Source organism: Phallusia mammillata, chromosome 1, assembly GCF_965637545.1.
Source record: "Phallusia mammillata chromosome 1, kaPhaMamm4.hap1.1, whole genome shotgun sequence".
Lineage (NCBI taxonomy): Eukaryota > Metazoa > Chordata > Ascidiacea > Phlebobranchia > Ascidiidae > Phallusia > Phallusia mammillata.
Window position 1 is genome coordinate 8,395,552 of NC_137252.1, and position 20,440 is coordinate 8,415,991.

The 20,440-nt window shown below is 37.8% G+C and overlaps 1 protein-coding gene across 2 annotated transcripts; it reads left to right on the forward strand.

Moving 5' to 3' along the window:
* The first annotated feature begins 1,738 nt into the window (after window positions 1-1,738).
* LOC145225996 (sodium/potassium/calcium exchanger 2-like) lies at window positions 1,739-19,879 on the forward strand. 2 transcript variants are annotated; one of them, XM_080092256.1, is made up of 16 exons: window positions 1,739-2,199; window positions 2,437-2,525; window positions 2,791-2,920; window positions 3,325-3,494; window positions 7,162-7,293; window positions 7,738-7,861; window positions 8,439-8,544; window positions 8,990-9,034; window positions 9,704-9,780; window positions 12,571-12,665; window positions 13,137-13,206; window positions 14,299-14,342; window positions 15,202-15,333; window positions 16,788-16,877; window positions 17,681-17,847; window positions 18,292-19,879. In XM_080092256.1, exons 1-16 carry the CDS (start codon window positions 1,926-1,928, stop codon window positions 18,539-18,541), a joined length of 1,995 nt encoding a protein of 664 aa, XP_079948382.1. In that variant the 5' UTR covers window positions 1,739-1,925; the 3' UTR covers window positions 18,542-19,879. The 2 variants fall into 2 exon arrangements, with proteins under 2 accessions (XP_079948382.1, XP_079948383.1); XM_080092257.1 differs by lacking the exon at window positions 8,990-9,034 and having other exon boundaries at window positions 1,741-2,199.
* The last annotated feature ends 561 nt before the right edge of the window (window positions 19,880-20,440 follow it).

The window sequence follows — 20,440 nt, forward strand, 5'->3', positions numbered from 1 at the left end:
TCAGGGAAAGAACTGCATAAATTTATAGTTTAGAGATTCGACCACGCGAAGTTACAAATGCGTGTGGGCAGTGCGCTGCTCTATTTAAAGGTGCCTGATTACACACAGCGTATAATTAGCACCCCTAATGGGAGAAACATTGCCTTGGGGGTAAGGTTTCCTTTGCAACGTCAATTAGATTGCTTATGAATTTTTAAAAGCGTTGTTCAAGCACGTTGTGCCTTGCTGCTGCTTTTTTCTTCAACGTCAGTTTGCACCTCAAGCTCTAAGCAACTGCCTTGCATTGTGGCTGACTTAAAGTTTGACGTTTGTCCTTGGAACTGCCAAGAGCGAAGCATGACGTTTGCCAGTCATGCGTTTGTTAGCAAAACATTCCATGTGAACAGCAAGCGTTAGAGCGTTAATGGGAAAACAGTCATGTCAGGAACAATAGTCTTACCCACTGTTCCTGTAGCTATACTTAGTCAGTGTGATGAATGTCGTTTCCAGTGCATGCGTGCAGATCCCAGCTGTCTTACAATTAGTTGGCGCTGAGCTAATTGCTTGTTTGCTAGTCTCAGTGCAGGTAGCCAGTGTTTTCCGTTCACTTGCACAGTAAATGATATAGCAGCATCAGATCACGTTTATGTCATGTTCTGTAGTATATAGGCTAATAGAAGGCTACTCTCAAGTTGCTGGCACAACAACTTACAAAATAGATTGTTAATTAGTGAAGTCATGAAAATGCACATGCAGATAAAATGGGTTTGTGAGCGGTTATGGATTGTCAATTAAGCCGTAGCCGTATTTCGAAAGCCGTATTCGCATGGTGTTTACTTGTTTTGAACCCATGGTATGTTAGGCCCGTTTGAGACCCCAGTCCAAAAGACGGTTGTATTAGTAACTGTGGCATGATCAATGCAACTTGTGTATGTTGGTAATTGCCAATGCCAAACTAAGAGTAAGAATAGTTTTTTGTTCAACAATGTTGCTAATGTTGATATCTAGCGCATGCACTCACAGCGCTATCATATTATATTTTGTGTTCACTGAATAGATATCACGGACGCAGATGTTTCAACACATCAATGAAACGCCCTAAGCATTTCAACTTGCATTATTAATGAAATTACAGTGGCCTTTGCGAACTTTGATGAACCGCGCCAGTCTCCGGTGTATTTCGTCAGTTATCAACTGGAAATAAATGCGCCTCCTGACAAGCCGGCTGCTGGCAAGTCGCATTGATTTTAACTTGTCTTACGCAGACCTGTAGCGTAATTTGACGCCCACAAGCAATTGTCAGTGACAGTCGTATCGTCATATAGTCTGGAATTTTGCGGGTAAACAAGTGCTTTTGACATTTGTAGATATGGTACTAAATGAAAACAGATGCCTTTAAGCCAAGACAGCCGATGAAGAAAGCCAGTTTCCTTGTCAGATTAGTGCTGCCGGCTTATAAGTTCAACTGTCTTTGGTTAATGTTATTTAGCTGCTTTCGTTTTAAGAGTCGGGCTTCTCTAGATGTTTTGTATTGTGCTCAACTCTGCGCCAGACACCTACTCGAAACAGCTTGAATGAGATTTAAATTGCCATAGAGCTTGTGTACACATAATAAACTATTTTTGTTGCAGATAATTTAGTAATTTATGTTGTCATGATAAAACCTTGTCCATAATGTAGACAGTATTGTGTGCACAAGGTCTCTAAAAGTGTGTTTTTTGTGCTAAAACTTTATTAATGATTTTCATTCACAGGAAATTTGTACGAAATACAGTGATAATTATAAAATATTCTTTATTATAGGGATTATATCTTGTGCATTTGACAAGCAAATTTATTCTGTAGTATTTTAGAAAAAAACAAAATAGCTACAGTAGAAAACCGAAGAGGGAGAGCAAATTTTCCACCGCCGCGTTTACGTCGCAATTTCGTCATCCAAAAACTTTATGACGTCATCAGGCATGATGTTACAAACAAGACGCAGACCCCAGAAGCGGATGAAAAACATATCTTGGGGCATAGCAGTCATACTCGTTGTAATATTGGGCACCCTATTGTACTCGAACAAATTTAAAGACGAACAAAGTAGTAATGTACTGGAAAGAATACGTCGAAACGCTGACAACCTTACCGCACAGAAAAATCAAACAGAAAATGAAACTTTAAGGGACCAACCCATTTATCCGCCTGACTTGTTTGATATCGAGGCCAGGCGCAAAGGTACGTGTTTTAAATAAAGCTGATAATCATCTATTAAAAAGAGGAACATCTGGCAAAATTCAAAACAGCAATTTGCAAACGTAGCAACTTAATGAAAATTCTATGTTGACGACGTTTTCGTAAATGAAACCAATTTCTCCCTTAAATATAATATTTCTATTTATTAAAGTTGGAAATTTTCTTGACTAAATTATTACCACGAGCTGATCAATTGTTTTTCTCTTTTTGTTTTTGCAGGTGCTGTTATTCTGCACACGCTTGGCATGCTATATATGTTCGTCGCACTTGCTATAGTTTGCGACGAGTTCTTTGTTCCTGCTTTAGAGGTTGGTCACATGACAAATATTTTCTCAAACGCTTCTCATATGCAATAGCGCTTCAAACAATGTTACGTACCACAGCTTGTTTTACTCAAATATGATTTTTTGCAAAGCAAGGCTTTTGCGACTTTATTCAAAATAAAGTATACCTTGAGTAAAATTCACCAAGCTGAAAAAAACCTTGAAAGAGATTACCAAAAATGTATTACAAAACTGACATTGTACGTGTATTGGTATTTTCATTTTTTACAAGCCAATTTATTAACTTTAGGTTATCATTCGTCGTTTGGAGATATCTGATGACGTAGCAGGGGCAACTTTCATGGCTGCGGGTGGAAGCGCCCCCGAGCTTGCTACGTCACTTATTGGTCTTTTTCTGGCCAAAAGCAACGTCGGCATAGGTTGGTCATCGCATACTAAAAGTTATTTGTAGCTGTTTTGTGTATGTTGGTAATTGCCAAAGTCCAATTTTCCCGACTTGCGCCAATTCGTGTTTTGCTTCAGCCATACATACTGCATAATATGCCATTATTATTACCCACAGCAAATGGTAGTAGCCAAGTATACCGAACGACGGTTCCACAAAATAAAACATTGTGCGTAATACCTCTCACTTTGGGACCATTGCCATTAACAAAAACATTCCATGTCGTGTATAAGCGCATAGACAAATCTTACAAAAGCGCTTTATGAAAAAGAGTCAATCTGGGAATCACTTTTAAGCTAAAAAGATTTCATGTTTAGTTCGGTGTTTAACTACTATATTAGAAGAAAAATTTGAAGCGTGTTTTTTATCTATTTTTAGGTACCATCGTCGGTTCAGCGGTGTTCAACATTCTTTTCGTTATCGGGATGTGCAGTCTGTTCAGTCGTGAAGTTTTGCGCCTCACCTGGTGGCCGCTCTTCCGGGATTGCATGTTTTATGTCATCAGTCTTGCAGGTTTAATCATCGCCTTCAGAGACGCGAAAATAGAGGTACGTACTGTTGATGTTTCATATGGGCGTTTCGGAAACAAATGTGTAAATCTTGCTTCAAACCTAGCTGGAACAAAATACTCAATGGGCTTTAGAAGCTTGACCAAAACATTAAAATCTTTCAAAAAACACAATCTTTGAAACTGTTGAGTTGTTGAAATTATGTTAAATTCTGTTGAAAAAAAGTCTTGGTTACCTTTTGTCAGGATTCATCGATAGCTAGTATAAACAGTAGGCACCTTTGTATGCGATTTACCTTTGGTCCAACTTCTATTGAAGCATCAATATAAGTAAGAAGCGTTCTTCCGAAAGCAATATTATTAAAAAAGCACAATTATATCTCAAACTGGGTATGCTAACGAAATTGTTTAGATGTCAGCCCTAAGTTGTGTTTAGATGTCAGCCCTAACATGAACACAATTACTAGAAAATGCAGCACTGCGTTCAGACAAATATTTTCCAACCCTTGATTAGTTAACCCCTTGAGTATAAGGTCACGTGTACAAAGAACCTAACCTTTCTGACGCCACAATCAGAATTGACATCAAGTCGTGAAGCGTATTGGCCACATGGCCGCACGGGGCGTTCATTATCATTTGCCCTTTTGGGATTATAACAGGCGACACGCGTACATGCAAACTAAGCTTCGACAGTTCCAAGTCTGAAAACAATTACCGAAAAGGCATGTTGGGCGGTGTTTGCTGCCGCTCCCCAATAAATTATGCAAAGTCGGAGTAGCTCCTGATATTAACTATCAACGTGGTGTTGTTTTTGCCACCACCTTAAGACGAAAGTTTAAACTCGTTTGATTGCTGATAAAACCACCCGTTTTGGCTGATTTACAAACTTGGAAAAACTGATAATTTTTAAATGAAAATTTCCTCGTTTGAATTAAACACATTAAATGTAAATTGGTCTTACATTTTTTTTAAAGACTAACACATATTCGTTTGGTTAAAGTTAAGGTAAATATTCCCCTTCTTCCTAATTTTGGTTTGCCCGTACGGTTGAATTTCCGGCATAGAAAGTACTGGACTAAAACAGCTAGAAGTACTTTAGCTTATTGATCTAGTGCCACGTTTTGACTATCAAGTCGGTAACAAGACACTTTATGGCCGCAGAAAGCCAATGCTCAAGCATCCAGGCGGGTCCCGTAAAACTCCCATCAGATGGTAATTTGTGCAACTGTATGCCTATCCATATGCTTAACCGTAATATATAAGCCTTTTGGGGATCCTAAGCTGAATAATTTACGTCTTGGAACGCGGTCATCTAAGCTGGGCTCAGCGGATGATGTAAAAAAAGTATGTGTCATTGATCTTAAGCCTAGACGATGACAAGATTTCATGCATATACGATGTTTTATTTTCCTGTCTGGTCATGACTGTGAAAGTTGATTTGAAGCGGGGTTTTTCTTTATCCCATCTTTTTAACGGAAATTTTAGTTATGCTTTTTATTCATGACTCTAGAGCAGTGGTTCTCAAACTCGGTTTTTGGGGCCGCATGCGGCTCCCAACTACTTATTCTGCGGCTCGCACCAGACCTCAGAAAACCACCAAACATTGCTATTTTAGCTTTCAAAGTAATAATCTTCAGTGATTTTCTCAAGGTTTCGTTTTTTTGCGGCTCCCTACACACTTAAAAAAATACCATTTGGCCCCGACAATAAAAAAGTTTGAGAACCACTGCTCTAGAGCAGTGTTTCCCAACCTATGGGTCGCGACCCAAAGTTGGGTCGCGTTAAAATTCTGTAGGGTTGCCTATTTTAGACAATAAGAGCATCTACTTTTCGGTTTTGTTTCGTAGTGTTATGTTTTATTTCCCACGTCTTTAAATTATTGCCCATTAATAGTTTCCTGACGACTTCATGTGATCATGGTTAATTTTGTTTGTGACGTCATAACTCATGTGTTAGCTCACTGTTATGCGTTGTCTGGCTGATAATGCGTTGATAATGCAACCAGCTTTAAAGTTTGGCAGATACGGAAATGTTTGGTCGAAAAAACGAATAAGATTTGTTTGATTTTTTAATGTGGCGGAGTAATTTTCTTTCCTGATTTCCTTACTTGAAGAAAGTACGATCCTCCAAAAAAGTATGAATATATATGTCCATGGGTCGCGTGAAACCATAAAACAAAATTTTTGGATGTAATTGGGTCGCGTCAAAAAAAGGTTGGGAACCTTGGCTCTAGAGATCCTTGTAATTTTGCAAGGTCTGAAATTATAGTTAAAATGAGGGCATAGTTGCAGGGATTGCACCATATATGTTGTTGTGTCATGCAAAAATGAACATCCCTATTGATATCTTTAGAACACCAGAGATATTAAGAAAGAATTCAAATGTAGCAATTGGTAACTCCAGGCCACAAACTGATTTGAAAACATTTTTAACTGCTGCTTTTATCAACAATCACAACTTAACAATATACACACGTGTGTTAAATATCCAACTCAAAAAAAGAAATTAAATTTGTCATACTATTAAAAACAAGGAAGATTATTTGTACAATCACTCATCGGTCATCACACAAAGGTCCTGTGCTTATACCTAATTACAACCACCAAGTGTAGTTAATTCATTTCGTGTCAATACGCTGCACGAGCCGACTTGGTGAGTGATTGACAAGGGACAGGAACTTCATTAATATCTGATTGATCCAATCGCGGAGGACCTTATACAAAACATCTAGCTCATTATTCTTCGGTCCTCTTCGTATTTATCTGGGCGTCCCCCTAGTGCGCCCTTTGTAGCAAGCATAAGCGTGCAACGAGCTTTTGCCCACTACAAATGTATGTTGTTACTTCAGTCTTTTGGAAACCACGCAGATGCCTTTAAAAAATTCATCGCCTGCTATGAAATATTTAAGCGGTTCAAACCAGCCACCGTTTCACGAGTTGCGTTCAATTCGGCCCATTACAAGGCTTAGACAGTGTTGGGTAAAACGCTGATGGTTTATCTTCAATTTTTCGAAGCCCTGTTTTAAACCACTCATAGCAGCGAATCTTTAACTTGCGCCTTATGGAGGCCTTTAACCTTTAAAATTGCCCGGTGGGTCAAAAAATCTCAAACCTAAGTTGAAATGGATCGCGTTGTGGAATTATTAATGTCGGTGACGATGTCTCTTTATCTACATTGTTTTGAACTTTACTTCTAAATTGTTTAAACGCGGCGGATAATTTTTGAGGTTGAGTTGATTTGGCTGTTGCGAGTTATTGATTTTAAAACCCCTTTCTTTTTTACATGTACAAGACAATGACCTCACCCATGGAGATTAATTTAAACAACAATAGCTTGTAAATGTTTTTCAATACTGTTGATGCACAGAATCTGTCACAAACAGATTGGGGGAAAATCGTATACTCGGCCAAAACTGCCGTTCCGCGGTTGTTTCGAAACAGTACGACTGTTATTTCTATCAAAACACCTTTTGTATGAGGTAAACAAAACATAAATTGATTTGCAAACAACGTGACACATTTTGTGGAGACAGCAAATAGTTAGCTGTAAGCAATTTTTTTGGGCCAGGTATGAAGCGTTGCACAAAAAGAATCATCGCAAACACTCAACCAATATGTTTCAGCCAAACGAAAATTCGGTGCACCATCACACATTTTTTGAGTATAAGTGTTTGATTATAGGCTTTTAATTAGCATTATTTGTTACAGTACTACGAAAGCATCATTTTGTTGACAATTTATCTCCTCTACGTGACCTTCATGAAATTCAACAGTCAGATCGAGAGCTGGGTCAAGTCCAAACTGCCCGTAGTGTCGTCATCGTCACGTGGCAAAAACGAGGTGAGGTTACTCGAGGTCACGCACGTACTGTTAATTAGCTGGCTGACACTAATTGTGTTGTTTGATTATACAGTCAATGTTTGTCAAACTGGTTAAATTGTTGTAGCTATGGGTTTAGCTTACCATGTCATCGATAACGCGTTGCCGACTGCTTTTAAAAATGTTTGACAAAGTGGCTTCGTATATGTATTAGCACAAAGAAAATCAAAAGCACACCCAGTATTGTTTTATACTCGTTAAGCAAAACAGCGCATTGGTTTTTCTGCTGCAATGAGCCAGCTCTTATGAAATTTTGTTACTCGCAAACTTTGTAATACGTTTTGTGAGTACGTATAAACTTCATGATACCACATTTCTTTTTTTCATTATGTATAAAGGAGAAGTTTGGCTTAATACCTTCATATGCCTTTACTTTATCCTGTGCTAACTATCCTTTGTTTCCAGGCCCCACGCAGCGTGAAAGCGATCGTGGATGCCATCTCCAATCCCACAGATACTCGTGGAAAAAGCACGTTTAGTTATGGAATCGTCCAACTGATGATGCACAGTCTTGATCCGGCCACAGATGGTGCGTTTACCTGTTTATCTGTCTTTTTTTCTGCCCACCCGTTTGTAATGATCTTAGTACGCCAGGCCGATTAAAGGCGTCATCCTGAATTAAGCAGGTTTCCCAAGCATTGCCATATGGCAGGGCAGGTCTAGATTCCGAAAGAAAAAATCTTGCGGTGAGATTCGAACTGACGACGGAAGAAGTATTTTGAGTAACAAATCGTTTCAGAGTATTAAAAGAACAATAGGCTCTCATTTTCGAAAACAAAGTTTTTGACCTCCGTTCCAGTGGTAATACCAAACACCGGTTTGCCTTTAATATTATTTATAAATAATAAATAATGTATGTGCAACTGTTCCACTTTTTCCTTCGAATCTTTCACAAAACACTACTATAAAATATTAATAAACAAACAAAATACCTTTTTTGTTTTAAGCCTTCAATGCCGTTTTTTAGTTAACGTAACATGCGACCTTTACTAACGTGCCCCTTGCACTGAAAAGTGTGCCTTTTGTTGACAAACATGACACCAAAATTCCGCCAATACGAATTTTTAAGTTTTAATGAAGTGTTTAACTTTTTTTCTTCTACGCAGAGGACACAGCTGATAAATCATCTCGTCTTTATGCGATTGCGCGAATGAAGTTAGTGAGCCCCAGAATGGCGAAAACTTTGACCAGAAATGAAAGCGAACTGGCAAGGTAAAGTTACACTTATATCACAAAATTATATTTGCACTTATATTAGATTAGTGTTTATTTGCTTTCTATGCTCGCACATGTTTTGCGACTGAGAAATTTCAATGCAGATTTACTGCCAATTCGCCACTTAAAGCAATTGAGATTACATCAGTGAAGGCTTAACCGTACATACTGAGTTTTAAAGTCAATTCGGCATTTGTTCAAGTGGGATTGTTAAAAAAAGGTCTTGTGGTTTTGTGAATCTGCAACTAGGCGATAAAAACGAGAATAAAACTTGTTATGCGAACTTTTGCTTTAAACTAGACAAACGACGTTGAAAAACTTTGTACAAAAATGCCAATTTTTTACTGGTCATGTTTTAATCACGTGACTCCTAGGTTGGCACAGGATTTAAAATATTTAGAATTTTTGTGTTTCATCGACGAAATTTGACTTGCAATTTCAGTTTTCTGACAAAACCAAGTACTTCAAAACGTGGAGAAAGCGACCGGTTGGTTACGTAGAATCACATTTCTGCACTCTAATATCAGCTTTTAACCCTCAGTCACTAACCGCTTGTAGTTTACTACACTTCTTAGCTTTGATTTGATCGAAGTGTGTTGCAGTAGTATTTCCTTTTTTTTCTCGCAGTAGATTTTGGCTAACCTTTAATTTAATGTGTTGAAGTAGTTTTTTCAATTTTTGTTTTAAATCATTTTTTTACTAAAGTGATGATTGTGTACCTTTGAAGGCAGTCTTTGCCCAACTTGCCAAAACGTTTTTTTTTTCTGCTCATTTATATGCTTTTCTGCTTTCCAATTGACATTAAGTTTTTTCAATTTTTGTTTTAAATCATTTTTTTACTAAAGTAATGATTGTGTACCTTTGAAGGCAGTCTTTGCCCAACTTGCCAAAACGTTTTTTTTTCTGCTCATTTATATGCTTTTCTGCTTTCCAATTGACATTAGCACAGTTGCCGTATTTGGCGCCGCTACATTTGCTCCATAGCATTATAATGCTTTGCATTCATTCTTTGCTTTCCTTTTAACACAAACACAGTTCGAGCGTTTTGCTTTCTGTCCAACCTTGCAATCTTTTAATACTAGCTCAAACTTAAAGTGGTCTGTTTTTTATGTGATGTTCAAGTTATTGTAAGATGACATGAATTTTTTGTGTTTAGCCCGGACGCTGGCAGAGGTGTCGAGGAACAAACGCCCCCTAACGGCAAAAACACAGCAATTGTTTTTAAGAATGAAGGTAAGAATGATTTACTATTTAACCTAATTACACACGTGTATTATTAAAATCGAAGTTAAATTCTAAGTTCTTAAAAACTATGACTTCTTTAAAAACTATATTTTTAAAACAGGTTGCTGAATAGGACAAACTGTTTATCAGGGTAAATGGCATTTTTATCTTAAAAATTAGCTTCATTCTGTCTAGTATTCTAGTCAAGCAATGTAAAAATATGAAACAAACCAGTTCGCGGTATAAGTCGTATAATTAAAACGATAAAAATTATTGCTATTCTCAGCGGCGACTAGTTGCGTAGGGCAAAAGCAATATTTTACGCCACCACAGTACATTTGAGTTGGAGTTTGTTTGGGTTTTAGAGTTGCTTTAAAGGCATTGGTTTAAAAACGTTTTTTAGGTATGGGTAATTCGGTTTATGTTGCGTTTTCTAACTTTATCTATTTGCACATGGTTTAAAAAAAATTTGTAATACCGTTGTCAATCGCGCGCAACCATTGTTTAAATATAACACACGTCATGGTTAAACATATTAAAATTGTCGGCGCAATAGTTTTAGATTTGAATTAGTGACCAGTTGTAACTCAGTGTATGCAATTGTCCTGGACAAAGCGATAATGTCTCACAACTTGGCGTTTGGTAACCACGTTAGCTCCAGGGAAAAAACCCTCAATTTTTCTTTACTTTTCCGTCCGTTTTATAAAGCTGACAATGCTGTTATGGATAAAAACGCTATATATATTATATTTTTGTCAAGTTCCCGTTATTTAACAAAAATGTCGTTCAACTGGTGTAATGTTAAAAAAAAAACATAAAAAAAAAAAAAAAACATTACACCAGTTCCCGTTTAACATTACACCAGTTGAACGACATTTTTGTTAAATATGCAACCTGGTGGACGAAAACGCCTGTACAGCAAGTTCCCGTTATTTTAAATCATGTCAACACATTATCGTATTCATTTAACGACTTGCACAGCTGTTGAAAAGCATCATGCAATCGTCAGCTAGCTGTTGTAGAAACTAATACCAGTGTAGTTTGGCCTTACTTGAAAGCATGTCACCCTTTTCGTGACTGTTTGGGAGTTTTGTGCGCTTAACATTGCCGCACAAAATTACATTTTAAAAGTAATATAACGAAACCTAAAAGGCGAAAGTATATACCGAGACATGTTCTAACATACAGGTTTCTGTACAAACCCTCGTTTCCCGTACTGTTTAGCCTTATATAATTGTTAACAAAACGTAAGTAATTTTGACCCATAGCAAACACGACCACTTAACGAAATATTCAAAACTTTTATCGTTTAAGCAGGCTCGAAACGTTTATGTACCAAACTAAGGTTGCTGTCATATAACGGTTCGGGCAGATTTACGACATTGCCCTTAACTGTGGCGTTCTTGTGGTTGCACTTACGCGTGGCCAATCTCCCAGTGGATGCCTCTAATTCGTATCCCATGCTAACAGTGCCCTCCAATTACTTTATGTGGCCTAATGTGTTTTTGGACACACGCGCCTTTTGTGCTCATCTGTGTATTGCTCCATAGAGAAGGTGGTCGTTAGCCCTGTTGGCCCTGTAAACGCACAGCTGATTAACCAATAAGTTTGGTTTTGATGCGCCCTTAAGCGAAATATATATATTACGATAAACGACAAGGCACATGGAAAATTTAGTTTCAGTTCATCATGTAAGATTTTTCACAAAATTGCACCAGAATACTTGCAAAACTTTTCAGCTGCAGCTGTCCTGTTACCATCGTTTATGCTGTGAATATTTTGCAAAACTTTATGTACGGGGTGCTTGGTTTGGAAATAGCCTCGAACTCCTTTTGTAGTTACGAATTCGCTAAGCTTTGACTGGCTTTCAATGTTGTCATATACGTAAAGGCCCACATAGATATAAAAAGCCACCATCAGTGATATGTCATGTCTGTTTATATACACTTGATTCGCAAAAGACGATTGTAAATCAACGTGCGAAACAACAGTCGCATAAAAACGTTTATATGTTACTATACATAACTTTGTTGCGTACACCTTCAAGGTAGCGTTGCTGGAACACGAAAGCATTTAAAAATATTCGTCATTTGATTAAATTAGCGTTTGACATACAACGTGCCAAGAGCTGCAGCAGCAGATCAATACGAGTCAGGCACCGCGTAAAAGCGGATGCTTGTTCTATAGCGAAATCCCCAATCTGTGACAAACAAAAACCGTCAAAGTCGGCTGTGGACGTCACCTGGCGATTTGGCAGGAATTTTTGGTTCTGATACACGTAAAGGCTTTCAGCCAATGCCTGCATTCTAAAGCTGCCCTGTACAAATAAAGCTTGGAGCGCCACCCATTAGGTTATTTTGTCTGGCTTACGCTGCACCTAAATTGGGTTGGATATGTAATAAAATCAGTCGTTAAACCCGCAGTGGACGGTAATTTAATTTTCCCGGTCTAAAAATATCCACGTTTCCCAGCTATTTCGGGTCGGAATGAAAACCTGGATTTTTTAACAAAATTATCGGCTGAATTACCACCTTTAAAATGTGATTAGACACAAAGATAAGCCAGAATAGCAAAAAGGTTTAAAAATTTGAATTATGTTTTTAAACCTAAAAATCCGTAACGGCTAAATCCCCTGAAATGGTATTTTTAACCCATAGTTGCATGTATTAATTAAAGTTTATCTTCCCGAAAAGTTTCCATATTCTGCGTTGCTTAAAAATGTTGGTATATTTAACAAATCACTCCAAAAATACTAATTCGATTTTCACAAAATCAATCATGTTTTGATTAAACTTGCAGGAACGAAAGTTGTTCCGCACACCGGGACCGGTGATGACATTATGGTTTCGTCACCAAGTACGTCACACAAGGGCGACAACATGTATTCTTCGGATGTAAGAAAAGTGATTTAACAATCGTAACAGAAAAAAATTGCCAAAAGTTGTCGCTTAAGCACAATGTCCACACAATTCGCGTGTTTTATAGTCTTGGTTGAGTAACTTAAAAACAAGTTACATCAGTCATTGGTAAAAATACAATAAATTTGTCACATTTGTTTTTAATTTTAAAACTATTTTTTATCGTCATTAGTGTAAATACACAAAAAGCATACAAAATAATATTCAGCTTAGTAAATAAAAGAATATGTTTTTTTTTGAAAATGTACAACTTTTTTATAATGTCGAATTCAATCAAGTTTAGTAAAGATAAAAATAATATTAATTTGTCACCAACGCATGTATTTAACAAGGTGCATATTTCTAAGTTGGCTTCATACGACACTTAGAACCAACATAAGGATTTTTCTTCTCGTAACGCAATAATTGCTTTTTGATCCCTGTGTCAAGCTGTCTAATTTTGCACAGAACAAGGTCGGAGACGTTTCATTCGCTGGCAGAAACAATGGAGTGGGCGACTCCCAGAAGTCGAATAACGGTGAGTGAAAACTTTCACGATCGTGACGTCATCGACGCATCGATCTTTCTCTTGCTCGAGTGACAACTAATCCATTGCACTGCAATCAACCCAATAATTGTCGCGTTGCATGGAGACCCTGGCAGCTTGAGAATGATAGTTAGAAAAGCATGAACAATATACTATTGTTTTTCTGTGCGGCGCAACTTTGCACGAAGAAGGGCTCTGAAAATGAAACTTCTTACATTACTGTAAGATTTAAAACTTACCTATTTTCTGCCTTCACCCACGTGCTTCTATGACATGTGCTGGTCATTATTTCCGCGTTCAAAACGATGGCACCAAAGAGCAATCAGGCAATTACTGTCTTGGCTTTATTACCTAAGTTACAATTTGTATTGTTTTTGCCGATGCCAATTCTTGCCAGACATATAGTTGTCCACACTTACCAATTATTAACCGCTGCAAGCTACTGTGTATTCCAGTCTGGTATCACTAGTCTATATACTATAGAAAGTATTTAGGGCCAGAATCTTGGCCTAGTAACCAAGAGTGCCACGCCAGCGGTTGGCAGATCGACGTTGTGTTCGCAAAAATGATATTGCATTATTTAGGCAATGCATAGATCTTGGCAATGTCGATTGAAAATGGCTCAAAGTAGTTGGCATAAGTGCAATTCGCATTTACATTTTTATGAATAGTTGACAGCTTAGTATTATTTTTATGCCGATATGCATCTGTAATGTAGATATCTTAAATTAACGCCCACTGTCAACTCGAAAGTTTACTGCAGTTTTTGTCAGGCAGCTAGGTTTGCACTGTGCTTACAACCTCATAAAAATGGCCTGGGATTGACTCTAGTCCCCCTAACTCTTTGGTTTGCAATTCAGCCTTTTGATGCTTTCGTTGAATTAACTTTAAAACATGACACCAAAATGAGAAAAAAAAAATATACTAAATCAGGGAAAATTTAAGCTGATACTTTGTGTAAAAATTTTTGTCATCAGTGTGTTGACATGTGTTGACGTGCTTAGTGTATCAATTGAAATAAACAGATCGCCAGTTGTTATATTTTCTTGAACTTATCAATTAGCTTGCCATATGTTTTTTTAGAATGGGTTGGAAATGGACGGAAATCAAGCGTTTTGTCGACGCAGGTGAGGCTACTTCTGCTGTTATCATTGTTTTTATCAGTTATTTTTAAATTTTAGAAAACGATTTGTGCATTTTACCATTGTTCTGTTTTTTTGTCCCTCCGGGCTAATGATGTCTTCTCTGGTTATTCGACAATAATGAAATTATCTGAACTGATGTAGGTGTCATGTCATATTAAATTAAATTCCAAACTATTGATACCATCTTCTCTGAAAAAGTTCCGAACTTTACCGCATGCATGATTTATTATAATTAAACTGATAAGTATTATCGGTGGAAGCTGTCCTCCACGATGAGTTTTTTCTTACGATGATTTTTATTTCTTAACTTATCGGCATTGACCTTTTCAAAGTCTAAAATATAGGATTTCAACAATATTAATATAATACAGTAAGAGGATAGTATAGTTTTCTGTAATAAAGTTGTGATGACAGAGCCCAGATGTTTACGAGGCCTAAACCTAATCAGTACGACGATTTATGCACAAATATATGACAGCGCAATAACTCACAGATACATTGGGGTAATATGGGTACCTTCAGCAGAGTTGTAAGTCGAGCTAAATAGCCAGTTGCTAGACCTGACCTAATGTCCTGAAACGTCTTGATCGAGAGACCAATTGTATATTGTGTTTGCTGTCTTGGTCTTTTCTGAGGCTTATGCCTGTCAATCAAACTTTCGGGCCGAAACGCACTCCTCAAAAACGATTCAGTATTTGCATAACTTATGATTCCAGACTTAAAGGTCTTGTTTTTTCGGCAATGAAAGGTTTCCATACTTCAACCTGTACAGCATTTCATTTTTAATTCAAACAAAACATAGAGAAATGAACTAAAACACTGAACATTAACTGTATTGTAGGATTTGCCCGAACAACACTCAGAGATGTTGGATCTATCTTGGCCCAAGACCTGCACAAAACGCTGTATCTACGTGACGATAGCTCCAATCATGTTCTGTTTGTGGTTGACCCTTCCTGACGTCAGAAACCCGGTGAGGTCATCGCCTTTTTGGACTTAAGTCGGAATACATTTGCACGCCCAATTATAACAACACCCTGCGTAATATACAAATTTCCTACGTCACACTGTGCAACGCTCTTAACCTAATTGGGACCCTTTTAACTTACTAGGTTTGACTATATTGTTTCTGCTTCTGAAAAATTGTGATTGTAAAGCCAACATCTACTTTTGCCTTATAATTGTCACTTAGCGATTCGGGCAAGTTCGATACGAAGGTATACTCTGTGGCTTACGTTGGCTTCCTCCACCACCGATTTACAGTTCGAACCCCAAGAGGAATTGTGGTGTGGGGTCCGGGAAATGTAATGATTTGATGTCACAGGTCGGTTTAGTTGCAATGGCTTTCTACGTTTGCTGCCAATGCGACAGGAAAGCCGGAAAAGACGGGCCCTGAGCAAATTTGAGTAGAACTTAAGAAAACAAGTGTCATCAGTCTTGTAATCTATAATATAAACTGACCAATGCAGCAGTAAATATGTCTTTAAACCAGAGATGCAAAACACTTTTTCCAGGTTCATTATTAAACTTATAGTTATAAATGATCTGTGACCGGAAGTTTTTTTTTGCCATTGATCGTCTTTGGCGCTATAAAGTTTACTGAATGTTGACTCGTAAAAAGTCTATTCAGATTATAAGCATGTCCAGAAATGACTAAAATTCAGCCAATAGTTCTCAAACTTTTTTTTGTTGCGACGCCTCTGAAAAAAATTTTTTTGGCTTGCGACGCACCAGCAATTAAAGTTAATGAGAAAACTTATTGTTAAAGTTGGGTTAAATGATACAACAAGTCAACAACAAAAAGCCACAAAACAGAACTATTCTGCGACGCCCGTGGAAAATTGAAACGACGCATCAGGGCGTCGCGACGCACAGTTTGAGAACTACTGATTAAAGTCCTGGGTTCGAACCCCGTGAAAAAAAAAAAAAAAAAAAAAAACATAATTTAAATATTGATGATAACGTAATGTATTTTTTCGAACTCCATGCACGTCTAATCATAAGTACTATAAAGGGCGAAACAGACGTAAAATGCGTCACTGCTTCGCGCCTTTAATATCAATCGTTTTATGCGACTCAAAGTGTTTATAAACGGGTGTGACCAAAATAGCCTCATATTACTGATAGTGGCTTGAGCATTTCCAAACGTTAAAACAATAAAGCATTACGTATTTTACCTTTATTTTTGGCGTTCTATTCTATATTAAGAAAAAATAGCAAGTGCTGTATTTACAACTGCGACGAGCCCTAAAACCTTCATATAAATCAGCAATAAGGGCACACTCCCGCACAAATACAAACAACCGTTTATACCAGTTCAATTAGAATCGTTATACCCAATCAAACCGATCAATCAAGCGATGCATATTACTTACATAGATCCAAAATTTCTAAATTTTGATCCGTAATTCTGTTTGTTTTCCTCAGAAAAAGGAAGGCCGATTTATAATCACATTTATCATGAGCATTCTTTGGATATCAACCTTTTCATATTTCATGGTGTGGATGGCCCATCAGGTGTGTGTGCATTATTATTTCTTGATTGTTAGCTAACAATATGGTTTATCGAGTGTATTAATATGGTAGACTTTTTAGAGTCTACAGATAGAAGGATAGTGCGCTTAACTTTGATTACAAGTGGTCAACCATTACTTCGTCACGTGAAGAATGGGTTGATGTGGGCTATATAGTACCGAAAAAATTCTCGGCTCACAATGCCTAAAACACCATTAGTCATCGAGTGTTCATGCAAGCGTGTACGAAACCCTCAACACCACACCTCACGTCGGCCGCATATTTAGTTAAGTTTCGATTGGTAGCGCAAAGAGCACGAACACCTGGTAAAAAGCGATATGTATGTAAAAATACTAAAGGATGGAGCCATTTGGGTTGGGTAAGGATTTAACTTCGAAACTTAGTTCCCGATGTAAACTTCTTTCTCTACCCCACCTCTTATTACGCCACATATCGGCATTTCTCTAATTGTCAGGTCGACGTAAGTTATGGTTTTAGTCGTTGTACCTATGAAATGAGAATTATATGAAACTATTCCTGTTGTTGTTTATATTTATTATTCTGCACCGACACCCCGAACTTCATAAAATCTCGCAACGTTTCGTAGAGCTTAAAAGTTAAGCCTGAGTTCGAAGTCAGGCCCTAGTCAAGCCATTTTTATTCAAACTGAAACATGAACCCGACCCAACTTACAGCTCCAGTGTCAACTAAAATAAACATTGGCAACTATCAAGACACTCTTAATAGATATGTATTAGAAAATTCGTCATTTCTCATGTTTGACAAAGCAACACGGTGTCGTGTAGGTTGGAGAAACGATCGGACTGAGCGAGTCGGAGATGGGTTTGACTTTCCTTGCAGCCGGTACTTCGGTCCCTGATCTCATCACGAGTGTTATAGTAGCAAGGAAGGGACTCGGAGATATGGCAGTCTCAAGCTCAGTAGGCAGCAACATATTTGACGTGACAGTTGGGTAAGTTGTATGCAATGTTTATGTATTTAAAAAAACGCAAATGTTGCCTGAAACACATGATAGCCTATGTTTTTCACTTACAATACAGTTTCCCTGAGGTATGCAACTCACAACTGCATTTTTAAATCCTTAAAAAAACTTTTTTACCTTGATACCTTGATAAGTTGTATGACTGAAATCTGTACCGCTTTCCCAATCCTACCTTCATAGTTAAGAGGCACAAAATAAAGGCTTGGAAACCGACTGATATAAAATGTTAAATTTTGCAAAACTGGGATGCTGGGCCTTTTACTCCAAATGGAGCGGCGTTTTGTAAAATTATGGATGCGGTAGGGACTTGGTCATACTGAAAAAGTCTATACGTGGTTGGCAAGTTTTTCAGATAGGTTAGCATCGAGGAACTTGACATATTTTCCCCAGTAAACATGTATTTCATTCATAAAGGTTGCCTTTCCCCTGGTTGCTTGGGAGCATCATCTCGCTTGGCGAACCCGTAAACGTGACGTCAACTGGACTCTTCTGCTCCATCCTCCTACTTTTCTCCATGCTCCTCTTCGTTATCATCAGCATTATCGTGTGTAAATGGCAAATGAGCCGAAAACTCGGAGTGCTCATGTTAATTCTCTACGTTGTGTTCCTTGTTCTCAGTCTCTTGCTCGAACTTGGGACCATCGGGTGTCATTTAAGCACTTAATGCTTGCGGACTTATCTGTTCAATCTCCTTGTACAATTTAAAGCGAAGTACTCGCCGTTACAAAGCGTTAAGGACATGTACATGCAGGTGCGATTGGTGGAAGTGACAGCTACATTGCCTCTCTCACAACCAATTGATCTATGATTTGACACTATTTCTAAATTTAAACACAACTTGCATAAATTTTTATCAAATGTTTGTTTTTGCTGCCAATTTGAGCACCAATCGGTTTGTTTTTTATTTTACACCGCGTTTGGAATTGAATTTGTTGAACTATTAATTTAAATATTTCTCAACGCATCGTGCTCAGTTGTTTAGCAACCTTTGATATTTCGAACAAATTTAGGTTTTTCTGCCCGAGCTTTGTTTGTTTACCGCCTCGTTAGCTACATTGTAGCATCTCAAAGCTAGCTCACTCAAAATGCAGGTTGTATATATTATTGCGTATTTATTGTGCCCAAATATGCTCTTTATCTCACTTAGATAGTTTGTGACAGATAGAGCCTGCAAATCTAGCTCGTCAGCTACCCGGTTAAAATACAAACATTATAGTCTTCCACCAAAATAGGGCTTTTAAATCGCAGCGTTAAATGAAAACTCTTGATTGCCACATTTGACATTGCGCTTATAATTTACAGCCTTGTCCTGTTTTAAAAGAATTGAGACCCAGGAAAAATGGTTTACCACCCTAAAGCAGTGGTTCTTGTAACATTTTCAGTGCTCGTACCCATTAAGCTTTTGTAAAATTTCTTTGTATCCCTTGTCTACAATAACTAACAGAACCAAATCGAATTGTAGTAATTGACACTGAATTCTGAAGGATTTTTATTTCTATTGGGTGGTGTTTTATGTACGTCATTCGATAAATGTTCTAAACTACAGTGACGAAAAAGGAAAACACACACAAAAGCTAAACTGCTATTAATTTGACACCTTATCTCGTACCCACTGATTTGGTGCCTCGAACTTATAGGGTTTACCTATTGCTGGTGGAAAACCCCTACCCTCAATCAACAACACATCAAATTTGGACCGTTAGTCTGTTTTTACGTAAAATTACCAAAGAATATAACAAGTGATAACTGTTTGACTCACCGGTTTTAGTTTTAAAGTGTTTTGTTGCAGATTGTGTTATTTCATGTCGAAATCGTATTTGTAGCGAACGCCCTGATGTGTAAAGTGAAAAGCGTTTAGTAACATTTGCAAAAGCGAAATTGGTTTTGCACTGTGCTTTCTCTTTTACAAAACTTTATCATCATTCTCATTGCAACGGTGCTACAGTCGCGCGCGTGAATATATATTGTATGTAGACCTAATGAATACACAAACACATACATATTGTGACTATCGGTATTTTTCGAAGTAAGAGGTTGACAAAAAGAGTGTCATTTTGTTGGTATCAGCGTGCCCACTATTGCAATTATACGGACGGAGTCCAAACAGACGTGAGTGAAATCTGATGAGCCAGTGGCGTAGCCAGGGAGAGGCCAAAGGGACCATGGTCCCTCCCAAATTTTCAAAGTTGTATATTGAGAAACTTTAATTTAGTGTAGTTTTGTCCCTCATCATTGTGGTTTCGTCTTTCAACTTTCACAAGAATATAGCCTATAAATTAACAAAAATGACTGTTGTCACCAAGTTGTAAGCTGATATCCATGCTTTTTATGTTTATGTAGACATGAAATAAATCAATGAAGCGTTTGGCTGTCCCGTCGAACCAAAGTTTGGCAAGTCACGTGTTTGGTAAAAGCACGCCTTACGCCGAGCATTAGCAAAAAGTTGCATTAGACAGCAAATATTTGGCCCCTCCCAAAATTTTCGTCTGCCTACGCTACTGTACTGAACTGTTTCAAAGAAACCGCCACGTTAGTCGTTAACTTTTGATTGCTAGCACAATAC

Coding starts and splice junctions, on each gene's coding strand:
- LOC145225996 (XM_080092256.1), top strand. CDS start 1,926: ATGACGTCATCAGGCATGATGTTACAAACAAGACGCAGACCCCAGAAG. Junction 2,200..2,436: donor TATCGAGGCCAGGCGCAAAG/GTACGTGTTTTA, acceptor TTGTTTTTGCAG/GTGCTGTTATTCTGCACACG. Junction 9,781..12,570: donor AATTGTTTTTAAGAATGAAG/GTAAGAATGATT, acceptor TTAAACTTGCAG/GAACGAAAGTTGTTCCGCAC.